This window comes from Mastigoproctus giganteus, chromosome 9 (assembly GCF_048544385.1).
Source record: "Mastigoproctus giganteus isolate SK-2022 chromosome 9, ASM4854438v1, whole genome shotgun sequence".
Lineage (NCBI taxonomy): Eukaryota > Metazoa > Arthropoda > Arachnida > Uropygi > Thelyphonidae > Mastigoproctus > Mastigoproctus giganteus.
Genome location: NC_143583.1, coordinates 173218268 through 173235536, shown reverse-complemented (window position 1 = coordinate 173235536; position 17269 = coordinate 173218268). Strand labels below are relative to the sequence as shown.

The 17269-nt window shown below is 34.9% G+C and overlaps 1 protein-coding gene across 1 annotated transcript in view; it reads right to left on the bottom strand.

Moving 5' to 3' along the window:
- Arms (Ankyrin repeat-rich membrane spanning) overlaps positions 1-17269 on the bottom strand; it is a 680132-nt gene that overhangs the window by 10822 nt on the left and 652041 nt on the right. The window contains exon 24 of the mRNA XM_090381558.1: positions 10692-10987. Coding sequence (XP_090237684.1) covers positions 10692-10987 — 296 coding nt within the window. The remainder of the gene's footprint in view (positions 1-10691; positions 10988-17269) is intronic.

The window sequence follows — 17269 nt, the reverse complement described above, 5'->3', positions numbered from 1 at the left end:
TCCATCTCCTCCACAATTTGTATAGTTCTTCCTTGAATTTATTCAAATTACCTACTCCCACAAATGGAAGTTTGTTCCAACACCAGACATTATGCTCTAAATAAAGAAGCAAATAAAAACTGACCAGTGCAATGTTAAGCTAGTTTGTGTGACATAAGCACTGGGAAAACAAAAATGAGGGTAGGAGTATGTTATAAGCCTAATGACTATGATGTTTATAATGAACAACTACACAGATATATATATATATATATTGGGTCAGTAAATCACAATGTCTTACTTACAATGGGGGGGATTTAACTTTCCAGATACTGACTGGACCATTTGGATTGATCACTCACATAGTAGCAGCAAGATCTTTTGTTTCTACACAAGCATATCAGAGAGGCAATGAGCAAAAGCAATACTCTTGGTCAGAAACGAGCCTTCATGCATTAAGAATTTGCAGATAAAAGGCCAACAGAGGACAGTGATCACAGTGGCTTTACATAAACATGCAACTACAATCATCTCAGGCAGTTTTTAAATTCTATAGTGGGACTAACTGATAAAGTTACCAACAGCAAATTCTAATCGGAAGCATTCAGGGATGTAATCGTAGAAGAGGCTAGGTTGTTTGTACCAAATAAGAGATACTGTTCAAAGCTTAGACCTAAATGGATGTTGGATGAACTGATGAGTCGTGGAAGAAAAAACATGCATGAGATGTATATAAATTATCACATGATACAGATGCCTATAGTAGATATAAACTAGATTGCAATTCAGGTCACAAGGGAGATTAGGCAAGCTAAGGCAGATTATAAGAAGTCTCTGGCAAAGAATGCAAAGAAAAACAGCACAGACATCTTTACTTATGTAAACATTAGAAGGAAGGGGATGAAACACACTGGTACAGACAAGAATGCTGTAAATGTCAGTGATCCTGCTCAGTTTGCTGAAAAACCAAATAGGTATTTTGCATCTACATTTACACATGAGGAATTTTTTAGGGAAGGGATACAAGATGTTTATCAAACTTTAACAGTGAGCCAAATTATTTTGTAATAACTGAGAGGTAAGTGGAAGAGACATTGTTGAATCTAAACATAAAAAAGCACCTTTGGTGAATGGGATCTATCCAATTACATTAAGGGGGTAGCAAAGGAAATAAGCAAACTCTTAGCATAATTAGGAGAGCTTCTTTGGATTCAGGGGGAAGTCTCTATGGACTGGAGTTGCGTGAAAGTATCTACAGGAATGTAGTTATACTGCAGTAACAGCATGGGGTTAAGGGGTGATCTTGTCTGACCAATCTTATTGGATACTATGACATAGTAACAAAAGAACTGGATGCAAAAATTAATTTGATATCAAATTTTTAGATTTCAGGAAAACATTTGATACTGTTGCACATAAAAGACTGCTATAGCACTGTGGTATTCAGGACAAATTACTGCTATGGATAAATAGATGGCTGAGTGGGAGAAGATAGATTGGTTATCGATCATCATTGCTCTTATGTTAATGTTATATGTAGAGTTTTCCAGGGTTCAGTGCTAGGCCATTGTTGTTTTCTGTATTTATTAATGATCCTGATGAAGGCATATCAGTTTAATGTCTAAGTTTGCAGATGCTACAAAGGTTGGCGGAGTGGTTAATCACAGTAATCAGGATATGCTACTGCAACAAGATATATACAAATTAAGATATTCAGAGAAATGGCAACTGAAGTTTAATATTGACTTCATATAGCCAGCAGTAAACCCAGATTAATGTACCACTGTGTGGTACCACATTCAGGGTAGTGGAGAAGGATGAGGAGCCAGAGATAATTGTGCCATCAGATGTGAAGTTCTCTGAGCAGTACAGACAGGCTACCAGAATAGCTCATAGGCTTTTCCAATGATATACAAGCATTTTTCCAGCAGTGATAAGGAGGTGATTATAACATTTTGTAAGGTAATGGTTATAAGGTTAATAAGGTTTTGTAAGGTAATGGTTATAATGGTTATAACATTTTATAAGGTAATGGCTGCATCACGAGTGCACACAGGTCTGGAAGCTTCATTTTAGGAAGAACAAGGATCTCTTGGAACAAGTGCAGAGAATAGTAACAAGATCAGTGAGGGGGATCAAAAGGGTGCTCTTACGAGGAAGGGTTTCACTTCTGCAAATTGCTGCATGTGAAGTATAGGCACCTGCTAGGATATCTGATTGAGGGTGTTTGACTTTGAATGGATGATTGAGTAAACTCAATGCTGATGGAATCCCTTCTCCTGGTAAACACAGGACTACATATATGAGGTGGCATAAATTCAAATTGAGGAAGGGTGGTTGCAGGATATATACATAGCAATTTACTTTCAGCAGTGGATGATTGATTGGTGGAACAAACTCCCATCAGGAGTAGAGGTGGATAGTTGAAATAAATTCCTGGAAGAACTAGACAAACTATTAGATGAGGGATAGGGAAATGTGTGTGTTTTTTTTTTTTTTTTGATGGCATTGTATAAGATTGCTTTCTTGCATCATCTGCCACTACTAATAATCAGAATTTCACAAATTTGAAAAAAAAAAAAAAAAAAAATTTGAATTTGATGGCAAAGTTGTAGTTTCACTATTATTACAAAAAAAAAAAAAAAAAAAGGATAAGGCATTTTCTGATAGAAAGATAGATAATGGATCAAAAAAACAACAGCAGAAAAAAAAGACTTTTTTTTGTTGTTGTTGTTTTTTGACACATTCTCTTTATTTTGTGCTTATTTTCTTCTAAAACATGCCAACACCAAATGCCCCCCCCCCAATGGAATTTTTGAGGCAGGGAGTATTTGGTATTGGCATGTTTTGGAGAGGGGTTTTGTTAGGGCATCTAACTCAATACACTTCACCCAGCATTTAAAAAGATTTTGCTTGCCACTCAATAAAATTCTTTTAGTTAATTCTTCAACAGCATGATATCTGTTGCTTTGGATATGCTCTTTAAGATTTGGGAACTATAGAAAGGATGTGGAACAACTTTAAATTCCAGTATTGAAATTTATACCAACGTTATATATGGCTGCAATAAGGTCTTGCATTTTGTATTGAAGAAATATTGCTGTATAACAAAATGACTGTGCTAACAAACTTCTGCATTTTTTTTTTCATTTCTTCTAGAAACCATCTCAGGATCCATCTGCGACATATCTTTCTGTATCATGCAGAATGTGTTGAACATTCTTCAGAAATCCAAAAAGTTACAGCAATATCTAATCAATTGATCCAATGATCACTACTAACAAGATTGTTTATTGTTTATACACTCAGAACCTCAATAACAGCACATTCAAAGATGGACAAAGTGAGTAATTAACCTGTAAATTTGACTCTTGTGCTGGGGAAGTAATGGAGTAATGGTTAAAGAAGTCACCTTTAAACATTACTTCATCTGGAATGCAGTGCAGTAAACCCTCGATTTAACGGACTAATAGGGGAGAAGGGGTGTCCATTAATGCCGAAAGTCCGTTCAATCGAATGAAACCTAAGGGGGTGCATTTTTTATTGTTCTTAATGTAAAAAAAAAAACAAAAAAAACTTTAATACAATATACAGTACTGTAAAATATAAAATTATTAAATTATAATAAAGAATATGTAATATTTACCCACCTTTTTGACAGCGTAGTTGAAGAGTATTTTGCCGTGACCATAGTGGTAGTAGTATAGTAGGCGTTATTCAGTATCTGAAGGTAAAGGTGAAGGGGAATCCTCAGCTTCAGATTCTTCTGAAATGTTCACAAATGGAGGCACTGGTGTCATCTGTTTGCTTGTAGACGGTTGAGATGTACAAGCAGTTGGAGGTGAAGTAGTAGTCAGTGAAGTTCATTTAAAGAAAGCATCCAGCTTCAGTTGTTTGCCACTCTGATGTTGTTTCTTAATAATGATTGCCCTGAACTGCTGAAAATGTTCATAGTAAGGGACAATTTCAGGGTCAGAAGATGTCCCTATGTAGTGGATGGCGATGTCCACGAGATTTCTCATTTCAGACAGTGTAGGCCATGCTGGTGTAATTTGCTCTTTCTCGATGTTGTCTTCTTCTCCTGCCTTGCCATATTGAACCTTGTCCACAATTTCTTCTTCAGTGAGGACTTGGTAGCCATGATCACCTTCATCATTTTCAAGCCATTTCAGAAACATCATCTTCAGTTGTTTCCTGTTTGCCAGCATTTACAAGGGTGCACCAAAAGTCATTTGCCTCAAATCCTTCAAAATCCAAATCCAGTTTAATATTATACAACTTCTTCCAACCATTTGCCAAAGTCGTAGTCTTCATCTCCTTCCAAGCAGCTGCAAAGTTAAAGAGTGCAGACAATGTTGTAAGCTCGTAGATTCTGAAGTGTCCTGGCTCCTCTTGTGTCTTCTTCATCCTCCAACACAACCATTACTTCTTCCAAAAAGTTCTTCATATACAGCCTCTTGCAGGCTGAAATTATTCCCTGGTCCATTGGCTGAATAACTGAAGTTGTGTTAGGAGGCAAAAAAAGACATTCAATTCTGCCATCCTTACTAACTTCTCAGCACTAGAATGAGCAGGGGCATTGTCAAGAAGCAGCAATGCCTTTGCATTATTGGGGGAAATTTTCAGAACATCTGTCTAGAAGCACCTCACATCAGGGACAAAGTGGTTGAAGAACCAGTCAAAAAAAAATCTCTGAAGTAAACCACGCATTCTTTGAGCTGGTGTAAATAACAGGCAACTGATAATGTCTTCAAGAGAGCGAGGTTCCTTTGATTTCCCTACCACCATGGGCTTCAGGCGATGCAAGCCATCAGCATTTGCACAAAGTAAGGAAGAAATTCCCTCCTTACTTAACTTGCGACCAGGAAGGAGTGCTGTTTCATGTTTGTAAGCCAGTGTATTTTCAGGAACAGCACAATAGAACAGGCCAGTTTCGTCGGCATTGTCAACCTGTGATAAAATAAGGCCCTCAGATTTAATAAGTTCATTTATAAATTTTCTAAATGGCTCAACTTGTGAAGTGTCTGCACTTAAAGATTCACCACAGGTTTTCTTGTTCACAGTGCCATGCCTTTTTCTAAAACACCATAGCTACCCATCGCTTGCCTTAACATTAAGTCCCATGTGTTTTCCAACAGTTTCACATGCAGATTTCAACTCAAAACTTTGAACATTAACACCACTAGATCTCTCTCTCTCTCTTGAACATACCACTTATACACAGCTTCTAAGTTTTTATCTTGCGCAACTTTCATGTATTTTCTACTCCCCTCTGTAGGACCACATTTAGAGCTATCAACACTGTATTTTAAAGAATCAGGTTGCAATTTGGACTTTGATTTACGGATATCAGAAACAGGTTTTTTTTTTTATGCCATAAATTTCAAAAACACGTGCTGAGACGCTTTGTTCTAATTTCTCAATTAGCTCTAATTTCTGTGCCAATTTAAGTTCACATGCTTTCTTTTAACTCCTCTAACACGATGCCATTTTAAATTGTAAGGATTGCAAAATTATTTAATAAATAAAGTCACAATTCAGGAATCACAGAAACACTCTGTATACAACCTGACCGCACGATAGTCTGAGGCAGACTGAGACCGAAACAAAGTGAGTCGGTAGACCTGCAGTTTAGTGTCACGAGTCGCGTTCAGCTCGCAAGTCACCGCCTGCTCCTACCTATTATCTGTAATCTGGGAAAACAGTTATTTGAACACGTTTTCAGAAAAAAAAATAACAATTTCCTGAATTTAATTATAAAAATAAAAGTAAGTAATTATCAAAACAATAATGGAAATAGGTAATTATTATTAATTTTTAATTAATAATAACACTGAAGTTTTGTATAACCTAAAAAAAATAATATGCTGGAGATTAATATGTACATTACTGTATTATTATTTGTCCAATCCATTAAATTTGTTATATCGAGGGTTTACTGTATATAAAAATCAGAGAATTTTCTTTGTTCAGGTGGGAGATACTTTCTAACCAATTTGATTAGCTAATACGAGGTAGTTAAAGGAAATGGATATAGGTTTTCACCTGATTGTGATATAATGTGCCAAAACCAAGTCATGGAAAAGATTATTTAAAATATTTCAGTTACCTAAAAAATTAGGCCACTATGTCAAATGGTATAACAATAAAGGTATATCATCAGTGTAAAAGATATATTTTTAAATAAGACTAAAAATGTGAAAGACTTCAATTAATTAAAAATGGCTGACATTGTGGTCATTGTCAGATAAAATCTGACTGAATGTGCAAGGTTCAATCAGATGACTAAAAGTGGTAAAATATAAAGCACATTTATGTCTGTAATGTGGACACTCAGTTAAATTATGCTGAATGGTTAAAACATTTTCAAAATTCTCATTTATAGGTGAGCAAGAACAACTTTCTCCCTACGGTTCCTGCACAGACTTGACTGCCAGTGTTGGATTGCGCTCTTTATCTGATGGAATTTGTTTGTGACCTGCCCATGCCAAGTTTGTTACCACTAGGAGAATAATTTGGAGTGTATCATATGCCTGTAGTCTGTATAGGGTACTAACAGGCTATAACTGTTCTAAGATTCTAATGACTGTGAAAATCTGACAACAATGTATAAGGCTCAATCAGGTGAATAAAAGCGAATGGATAGGTGAAATAGGAAGGTTTTTTTTTTTTTTTTTTTGATACTGTATAAGCTTGCTTTTTTGCATCATATGCCTCTACTAATGCTAATGATCTGGCTGTGACATCTGCCAAATCTTGGAATCCAGCAGAACTGGATGTTGAAACTAAACTCATAAAAAAAGTATAACTTCTGCTGAACCCTGGGATGGACTGGATGAGGATTATATCTTATCACTGACAGAGCCTGTAATGTAGTTAACAAATCTGTGTTTGTTTGTTATTTGGTTTTTAGGAGCATTAGCAACTAAGGCCATATTGCTCCGGGATATGCGGTGGTCATTCCCTGACCTTTCCGCATCCTCCATATTTGGTGGTGATGGGCTCGAACCCCTGTCTAATCAAGAAGCGTGTGCTACGCACTGCTGCTCCTTCTCACCTGGCTACGGAGGCACCGAACAAATCTGTGTATACTACAGATTTGTTACATTTGATATTTATTACTTTTATTATGTGGTCCAAGTCTAGCTCTATAGCATACAACTCTGCGATGTATATACTGCACTTGTGGAGATTCTTCTCAGATAATTACTGTCTGGAAAGACTTCAGTGGATCCCACGGATGATTCTGATTTCAAGCCATCAGCGAAGATAGGCAGGAAATCAGAGTAAACAGATCGATGGGAAGCACAGAGTTGGAAGTAGACAGATGGTGAAGTGCTGGCTTTCCTATCCCCCTAGTGTATACAATTGATAAAATATTATCGATAAATGAAAGTCAAATATCGTATAATTATTGAGCAAATTTATCAATAATTTCAGATCACTTACTGATTCTTTTAAGTTTACGCTAAATAAACAACTTTTCTCTTGCAAATGAGATTTATTAGTAATAGAAAATGTTTTGTTTTGCCCTCTACAGGGCCTCTAACTATCAGTTACTCATGTTACTTACGTCCCATGAAGTGATTTGTTTATTATCATTTATCTAATTGATTTCAATTCTGCAATTTTGTTTCAATTTCTGTCATTTATCTATTTGATTTCAGTTCTGCACTATAAGTGCACCAGGAATGCTGCAGCCCTTCAATATTACGTAGAGGCATGTTCTCAGTTTACTGATTCTGTAAAAAGCATAAAATTTAATTATTCATAATGTGGAAACATATGCAGTGTAGTTTGGGTGCGTGTTATTTTTCACTCAAAACATTTTCTTCACACAGTATATAATTAAATTACTTTTTTTTTTATATATAGGCCTAATAATTCCAAGGAAGTCAAATGTTTGGAACTATTTTACCAAATCTAGTAGTGTTGAAGCTAAGTGTAATGCAATAAAACATTAAAATGTGCTGGAAGTACAACAACAGGATTAGCCTTTCACATAAAGAATGTTCACCATATTGATTTGAGTGATGATGCAGAAGTGGCAACTTCTTTCATTGAAATCCTAATTTCAATGAAAGAAGTAGTCTCCAAAATGGCTAGTGTTGATGGTTTCAGTTTTAAACATATTGCAAAAAGTGACTTTATACAAAATAGTTTAAAAACACAAAGGGATGAATATGATAATCCTCCACCAACTTGTCTTAATACAGTCAAAAATATAATATGGTAATTTCATTTTATGAGGAAAAGAAAAAGGAATTAACTGACTTATTCAAAGAGAAAGTTAAAAATGATCAACGATTTTCCCTCACTCTACATGAATATACATCTCTTCAAAATAAAATATTTATGAACATAAATGTTCATGATGCAAATGAGCATTGGTCTTTGAGAATGATATTAATCAGAGGATCACTAAATAGCACTAAATGTAAGGAGCTGGTCAATATCAAATTAAAAGAATTTGGATTTGACATGAATGAGCACATCACGGCTTTTACAACCGACAGTGCATCTATCATGGTCAAATCTGGCCACGAAATACTCCCAGAACCACCAAGAATGTTTGGCGCATGGCATTCATCTTGCTGTATTGGATATCCTTTATTATTATTATTATTATTATTATTATTAGCCATATGGTGCAAGGAAGCTTGAGGCTTATGCTGCACCAGCCAAAAAAAATTCCCATGTTACCCTGAGAGAGAGAGAGAGAGAGAGAGAGAGAGAAGCAGAAAGGAATCACCAAGAAAGAGAAGAATGATGATATCCAGCTCAGGACCCTGGGTGTGCCAAGCCCATATTCACCAGATGTGAGCCCCTGGGAAAATGTCATTGATGAAGAAGAGGAAGATGAAGTAGATCAAGAGACTTATGAATGTGATGTTCATGAAGACAGCAAAGAAGACAATATTCAGTGATTGGCACTTAAAGACGATTATTTTGGTTTGATCAGGAAACTGTGGAAAGTTTGCAAAATGTTCAAAAATTCCCCTTTAAGGAATGAAATTCTCCAAGGATTTGTGAAATCAGAACATGGAAATGAGCTACAATTAATCCTTGATGTCAGAACTCACTGGAACAGTTTACTTGAAATGTGCGAAAGGTTTTATAAACTGAAATCCTGCATCACACAAGCTTTAGAAATCTGCTGCTTTGAAGAATTTTATGAAAAAATTGGACTGCAGTCAAGAGTCTATATGTCACACTTTAAGGCCAGTTGAAATAGTATTAACTTCTTTGTGCTCGAAAAGATGCAAACTTATTGAAAGCAGACAAATCTATGATGCTTCTTCTAAAAAAGTTGGCAAAGAAAAATAGCGGAATAGCTCGTCAAATGAATCTTTCTCTGAAGCAACGGTATGAATCAAGAAGAGTTCAAAATACTGTTTCCCTTTTGCGATATCTTCATGATTCTAAAGCTATAAATGAACAAATTTCTGACACTTTCAAGATGTCTTCTCCAGTTTCTTTAAAGAAATATGCCACTTCTATATATTTATGACTGCTTCCTGAACCCTCTTATGGATATAAGCAGTGCAGAAGAAACGCCAGATGAGGGCAACGTAAATGAAGACGACGAAGAGGAGGATTTCAAAAAATGCCTCTATCACGAGATGAGCAAATTGGAATCAAAAACTTCGAGTCCTTAAGTAAGTCCTCTATGTTCAATTCAGGCAGTGAATTTGCAAAGTATGAAGTAAAGAAAAAGAGAAGCGAAAATCTAGATCAATGTACAATGCATTAAGGACCATCAAGCCTACAAGCTGTGAACAGAGCGTACATTTTCTTCAGCGGGAATTTTCATAACGAAGATTCGATGCAGTCTCTCTCCAGCCACTATTAATGCCTTATGCTTTTTTGAAATGTTACTTCCTTAATAAGGATAAAAAACTAAAATCTGTTTAAATAATGTTTAAATAGCTATGGCTGTAACACAATGTGGAATGAGCTCATTAAAATCTGTTCTTATAATTTTGCGTTTTTCTTTTATTAATGAGACAGCTAATTTAATTAGAAAATTTATCGATAATCCAAATTTTTTTCAATCATTTATGGATAAATGGACGTTCGAGAATTTGCATCCTATATCCCCCCCGCCATTACGAATGGAAAAGTTGCTTGTTGGTTTTTTAAGAGCATTAGCAACTAAGGCCATATTGCTCCGGGATATGCGGTGGTCATTCCCTGAATGACCTTTCCGCATCCTCCGTATTTGGTGGTGACAGGCTCGAACCCCGGTCTAATCAAGAAGCGTGTGCTACGCACTGCTGCTCCTTCCCACCTGGCTACGGAGGCGCCTGGGAAAAGTTGCATGGTGGAATGTGAGCATGCCAAGATGGACTGGATAGGGGCATTTTTTGATCAAAACTTATGAAAACTTATCCCCATGCCTGCATCAGCAGGTTAAACGATTTATTATTATTGCAAGTCTTCAGTGATTTACAGAAAATGCTATTTTTATTTAAACCTATATTTCATTAAAATTTATATTTTTAAATATTTTTACAAATCATTGATTCTTTATGTGAAACAAATTCCCAAATCATTCATTTTTTTTCATAAAATAAATGTATAACCCTGGATCAGGTTATAACAGCAATCAATTCTCCCCACCCCTGATTTTCAAGGAATCACAAAAACTTGAATATTTTCTCAACTCTACAATATTGAAAACTCTATTCTGAATGATTATTATTACATACCTTATATGAAGTAATGGAGAATCCCTAGGACTCCTTAGATACAGGACATCTACTTCAGGAGGACTAGCAAAACTCCCAATTATTGTGTTTGCAATATGAGTAACATCTGTATGATCTTCCAAAACATGTTCCTCAGGATCAGACAAGATAGGACTGAGAGGATTGGAAACAATACTGCAAGTTACCAACTCTCCACCTCCTCTTCCTAGAGACAATCGTTCTTCTAGTGCATCTTCTTGAGCTTCTTCATTTAAAGTTTCCAGTGCACCAACAATCATGGACTCTTCCATTGTTACCTGAATAAATTTCAGAATTAAAATAAATAAAATGTTTACAGTTTCATACTGAAGCCTCTCCATATTGGAAATATATCTGGGAAGTACGATATTTGTCCATAAAATATATATTTTTTTCCCCTCAAAGTAAACCATTCTCTGGAAATTTTAAGTTTTGATTAAAATGATTAAATTACACCCTACTTATTCATATATCCTATCTGTTATATTGCACATTATTTAAAATATAGTAGATAAAACCTTTCCATCAGAATACAAAATCCAACTACTCTTTAAACAATTAGTCTACTCACCTAGCAACATTACAAATACCTATAAAATTGATTAATGAATGAACAAATTTGTCTTCAAGGTAAGTTGCATAGCAACAATACAAACACAAACATAAATATATCAAAGCACTACAAGGACTGCAGCATTTAAACATACCTTCCATGGAATCATATAAGATTGAAAATGACAAAACAAGTTAAAAGCTTATCATATTTTACTATTAGTGGTGGCAAATGATGCAAGAAAATAAAGCAAGCTCATAAAGCTTCAGTAAAAAAAAAAAAAAACCCTACACACTTCACCCATCCATATCTCTAAGAATTTGTCTTGTTCTTCCTTGAATTTATTCAAACTGCCCACTTCCACAACAACAGATGAAAATTTGTTCCAACAATCAACCGCCTGCTGATTGAGGGAACTTCTGCACATCTATCCTAACAACCATCTTTCCTCTGATTAAATTTATGCCCTCTCATGTACGTAGTCTCAGAAAGAGGAAGAATGCCATCAACCCCAGGGGTTCACCCAGGGACTTGAGCTGGATATCATCATTCTTCTCTTTCTTGGTGATTCCATTCTACTACTGACTCTTGTTCTCTCTCCCTCCCTTTCTCTCTCAGGGTAATTCAGAAATTTTTTTGGCTGGTGCAGCAAAAGTCTCAGGCTTCCTTGCACCATACAGATAATAATAATAATACAATACAATTTATTTTCATCAAAAGAATTTGTTTACAATAAATGAACTTGTTAAGAAAAGTAAATTTAACAACAAAGTTGTAATTCTTCATATACAACAGTTTTTCCATACAAATTTGTTATCTAACAGAAAAGATAATGAAATCACAACACATAGTACATTCCACACTGCAAACAGATAGTAATTTATCTGCATAGCAATTCTAATCTACTGTATCATTGAGTATCAAAAATTTTCTTATTAGGAATTTTAATTTGGAGATAGGATAACTTCTCCTGAGCCTGAAATCAACACTAGCCATACAAGTTGTTTATTATATTCATTGTATGCCTATCTCCAAATCTATTGAGTACCCTAAGGTGAGGCAAAACAATTGCTTTGGGTTCCTGAGAAATTCCTTTGCAGATTCAACTCTTCAAAAATAGTGTTAAGATTTTTCAAGATTAAATTTAATTTCAGTTTTTGAACTGGATAAAGTATTTTATATTTCAACAAAAATCGCCTTCTCTTATTCAGGTCTTCCAAAAGTTCATCCCCATTAAAAGTCTCAAAAATCCTGTTAAGTTGTTTATCACCCTTATTTCAGTTATATTTGCTAGTTCCCATACATTTACTAAATAATTGAGTTGGGAGTCCACTAATGCATAATAAGGTAACTTTTGTTCTAAGATTTAACTGATTCTTAATGTAGTAAAAAAATATACACACAAAATCTTATTTTTTTGTACAAATTTGTTATATGAATTGCCCAACTTAGACTGTAGTCAATCCATAACCCAATGTAACAATGATTTGAAACTTCTACCACAGTTTGACATTTGCAATTCTGGAAATTCTGATCATGCAGGCATTCATGTTTATGTAATTTAATAGAAGGATGACTATCCAAGATTTGATGAGGAGGTCGAATTACCAAAAATTTTGTTTTTTTTTCAAAGCTGAGTGCTAATTTATTATCATGCAACCAAGTTTGTAAATGTATTACATCCTGCTGTAAATCTTTAGTCATTTTTGTTAAGTTCTTTCCAATTGTATATAAGATTATATCATCTGCATAAATTTTTATAAAGGAGTTCTTAATTACTTTGAATATGTCATTTATATAGCTATTGAACATGATTGGCCCTGCATGAGTGCCCTGACGTACTCCTCTCTTTACATTATATGATTTTCCCTTTGTATTTTCTACTTCAACTGTTATTTTTCTTTTGGTTAAAGAACATGCTAAGAGTTGATTGATTCTTCCCCTAATACCATATTTCAGTATTTTGTTGCAATATTGGGATATCAATTAAGTCATATGCTTCAGTCAAATCTATAAATAAAATCATTACGAAGTTATTGTTATTTAAATGTAAGTTATTATTATTATTATTAGCTATATGGTGCAAGGAGGTCTGAGGCTTATGCTGCACCAGCCAAAAAAAAAAAAAAAAAAACCCCAAGTTACCCTGAGAGAGAGAGAGAGAGAGAGAGAGAGAGAATCACCAAGAAAGGGAAGGATGATGATATCCAGCTCAGGATCCTGGGTGTGCCAAGCCCAAACTTAAAAGAATCTACTAAATTCTCTAATAATGTCTGTGTGCTCTTACCCTTCTGATATGAGAATAGAGAGTTGTTTAGCAGTGCATATTGATTTAAGTATTTGCTAATATGGGAAAAAATATAATTTTCTATTATCTTATTTATAACTGACTGTATTGTTATTGGTCTATAATTGCAAAAGTCATCTGGTGATCCCTTTTTATATATTGGAATTACCTTAAATGAAAGTAAACTAGTAGGATAGCTTCCTGACTCAAACGTCCGTGCTATAAGCTCCACCACAAGAACAGAAAACTGTTCTTTATTTCTCTTCACTTCAGTCACTGTAATACAGTCCAGTCCATAAGATTTCTTGTTCTTCAACTGTTCTATAATCTTAAGAATCTCAGTATATTGTGGAGTTAAGACTACACAAGAGTTCACTATTTGAGGAAGACTACCTTTTTGATAACATTTGTTAATTTTATATCTTCACATGGACGTTGTTTTGAGTACATATCCACTATTAGTATACATGTTCTGTGATCTGAAAATTGATTTAATAGTATGTAAGAATTAGCATACTTCAACTTTATATTTGTTATAAGGTGATCTAAACAAGAGCTTACTGTTCTATCACTCTCCATCCTTTGTTGCCTAGTTATTCCAAATGAGGAATAACTAGGCAACAAATGTTCAAATCCATAATTTTTTAAGATTGCAGAGTATTTGAGTATCACATTATCAGTTTCATTGGTAAGTAAATTAATAGTAACGAATGGGCCTGGAGTACTGGGGTCCATAGTTTATAATATACATGTAAGTTAGTTATAATCCAGTTTAATACAAATACAGTAAACCCCCTAGCCAGGTGGGAAGGAGCAGCAGTGCGTAGCACACGCTTCTTGATTAGACCGGAGTTCGAGCCCGTCACCACCAAATACGGAGGATGCGGAAAGGTCAGGGAATGGCCACCGCATATCCCGGAGCAATATGGCCTTAGTTGCTAATGCTCCTAAAAACCAAATAACAAACAAAACAAACAGTAAACCCCCGCTATTCGCGGTATCTGTATTCGCGGTTTCGCGTATTCGCGATCGCCGATTTAATATAAAATGAAACCTAAAAAAATGTGAATTTTAAAGTGCCGTAAATATTTTCCGCCATAAAAAACATGGGCGTGGCTAAAATTATCTTTCCCGGTCAAAACAGCGCTCAGTGGGTGGGGGGAGAGGGGTGACAAAATCGCGAGCGTGGATGTTTCTCGCTAATCCTTGTTCAGTATGTGTTATGCATTTGTCATGGAAGGTTTCGTCGTTTGCTTTTAATTTATATGTTTATAAATTGAATAAATTTATCAATTTATAAATTGATATGCTTACAAAAATGATGAATCTACCGTTTTGCAGTGTAAAACAGACTTTTTCGAGTGTGTTAACGGAAGAAAGTGACTTTATTGTGGACAAGTTCTTTCTAACCCCTACAAAAATATGGCTACGAATAAAAATAGAAATGTGAAAAGATCAAAGAAGGTGATGACATTAGCGAATAAAATTGAGTTATTAGACAAAATTTCTAATGGTGAAAGTGTCTCCTCAGTGGCAAAACATTATAAAATCAATGAGTCAACAGTACGATCAATCAAGAAATCGGAAAAAAAAATCTGCCGTAGTGTCCGTGAAAACGCGCTAATTGCTTCAAAAATTTGCTCTGTAACCCGTGATGTTAAATTAGAAAAAATGGAAAAAGCTTTAAATCTGTGGATAGAAGACCGAACTCAAAATAAAATTCCCTTAAGTTCACTCATCATTCGTGAAAAGGCAAAACTCCTTTATCAACACTTTAGCGAAACTGGTGATAGCACTGGCGGGATAAGTTTTTTTGCTAGCAAAGGCGCTGGTTTGAAAGATTTGTTTGAAATTTCTAATAAATATTACATTTAATATTAAATTGTTTCTTATTTTCATTCTGATGCCATATGCTTGCATTTCACTATGTACTGTCTATGTACAAGTCATATTATGAAGGTACATATAATACATACATAGGCAAAATTTTAGACTAGTTTTTCTTATATATTTCATACTTTGGAACGGAACCCCTTTATTACTATGGGAGCCATAACTCAGTATTCGCGTTTTCGGTATTCTCGACATTTCTCAGGAACGTAACCCCCGCGAATAGCGGGGATTTACTGTATATACAAACAAAAATCAGTAGCTTTTGAGAAGCGTGTCTCTTTGTCAACTGACAAATTAAATACACAGGGTCTTCTCTTCATTCCAATTTTTTTAGATGGTTACTCCGTATGTATTTCATTTGTGCATGCTGTGTTCGTTGCTATTGATTGCTTATTTATTTATTTATTTTTTTTACTGTTTCTAATTTTACAATCCATAAAAAAAAAAAAAATTAAGTGAAAAAAATTTTATGTAAGTCCGAAGTTACGTAAGTCAGGGACTTACTGTATATGATATCAAAATTATTTTTTTCACCCAGTTCCTTGGTCAATGCATCAGAGTATCCAATCAGATTAGTCAGACAAGACCTCTTAACAAATCCATGCTGTGACTGCAGTATACCGCATTCCTGTCTAGCTGATCCTGTATTTTCCATTATATGATGCCATTATTTTCCTGGGAACAGATATTAAACTAACAGGTCTGTAATTACTCACGTCATCTTTTGATTCCCTTTTGTGAAATGGGGATACTTTCCACATCTCCAGTCCATAGGGAACTCCTCTGAAACCAGGTCCCTAAGTTTGTTCATATCTACACAATTCCTAAAAATAGTGACAATCTCTCTCTCTCTCTTTCTCTCTCTCTCCTTCCAGTTACTGTTCCACTGCAATTTCCTTCAGCCTTTTCTAAAGCAATGCAGAAATCTATCTACCAGAAACTCTAACACTATCTTAACACCTTCCATCTGATTAATGGTTGAAATATTCCAATATGGATCTATTTGAAATACCTTGGTTTATGTTGCTCATCTTTGGAAAAATTCCAGAGAAAAGTTGTAGAAATTCAAGCACTTGTTCTCATCATTTTTAAGATCACTGGTCATGTTTGACATAATGGTCATAAACAATATTTAATATAATACTTCTGAAAATTTAGTTGGCAAGTTTCTATCTACGAATTCTGTTTGGAGCCAGCAGACTTTCGACTTCTATAAGGAAACATGCTTTGTGCTTCGGAACTTGCAACAGAAAATCAGCTGGCTGGCTACCAAATTAAGTCCAAAATTTATTCATAAAGTTATACAGCTCCTGCTATGATTATATTAAATATTTGAAATTGGTTGTATGATCCACCAACATATCAGCACAGAAATTAACCCATTTCCCATATACTTCCTGCCTCCCATATCCAAAGAAATTTTACATCAATCCCACTTCACAGCTACATATCACATAAAGATTATGTTGCAATAAACATTTCCTGAGTATAACAAACACATTTTTTGGCCCCTTATATTTGTAGTTTTTCCCAGCAAACATGGGAGATTTAAGTATGGGAATCATCTTATTCTCCATACTTAATCCAAACTGATTATCAAGATGAGAGAAGTCCTAATATTCTGAGTAATTAGTATTGAACATTAGAATAGAGAAGCATCAGATGTGCTTTATAAATGATGCCGTACCATTTATACAGCAGTCTTTTAGTAATTACATAAGTATGATGCCCAGAAATTATGTTTTCTTTTTTACAAACTAAGCCATTTTATTAAAAAAAAGGAAAACAGCACTTTGTTTTTTTCATAACCATGTGATATAGGAATTT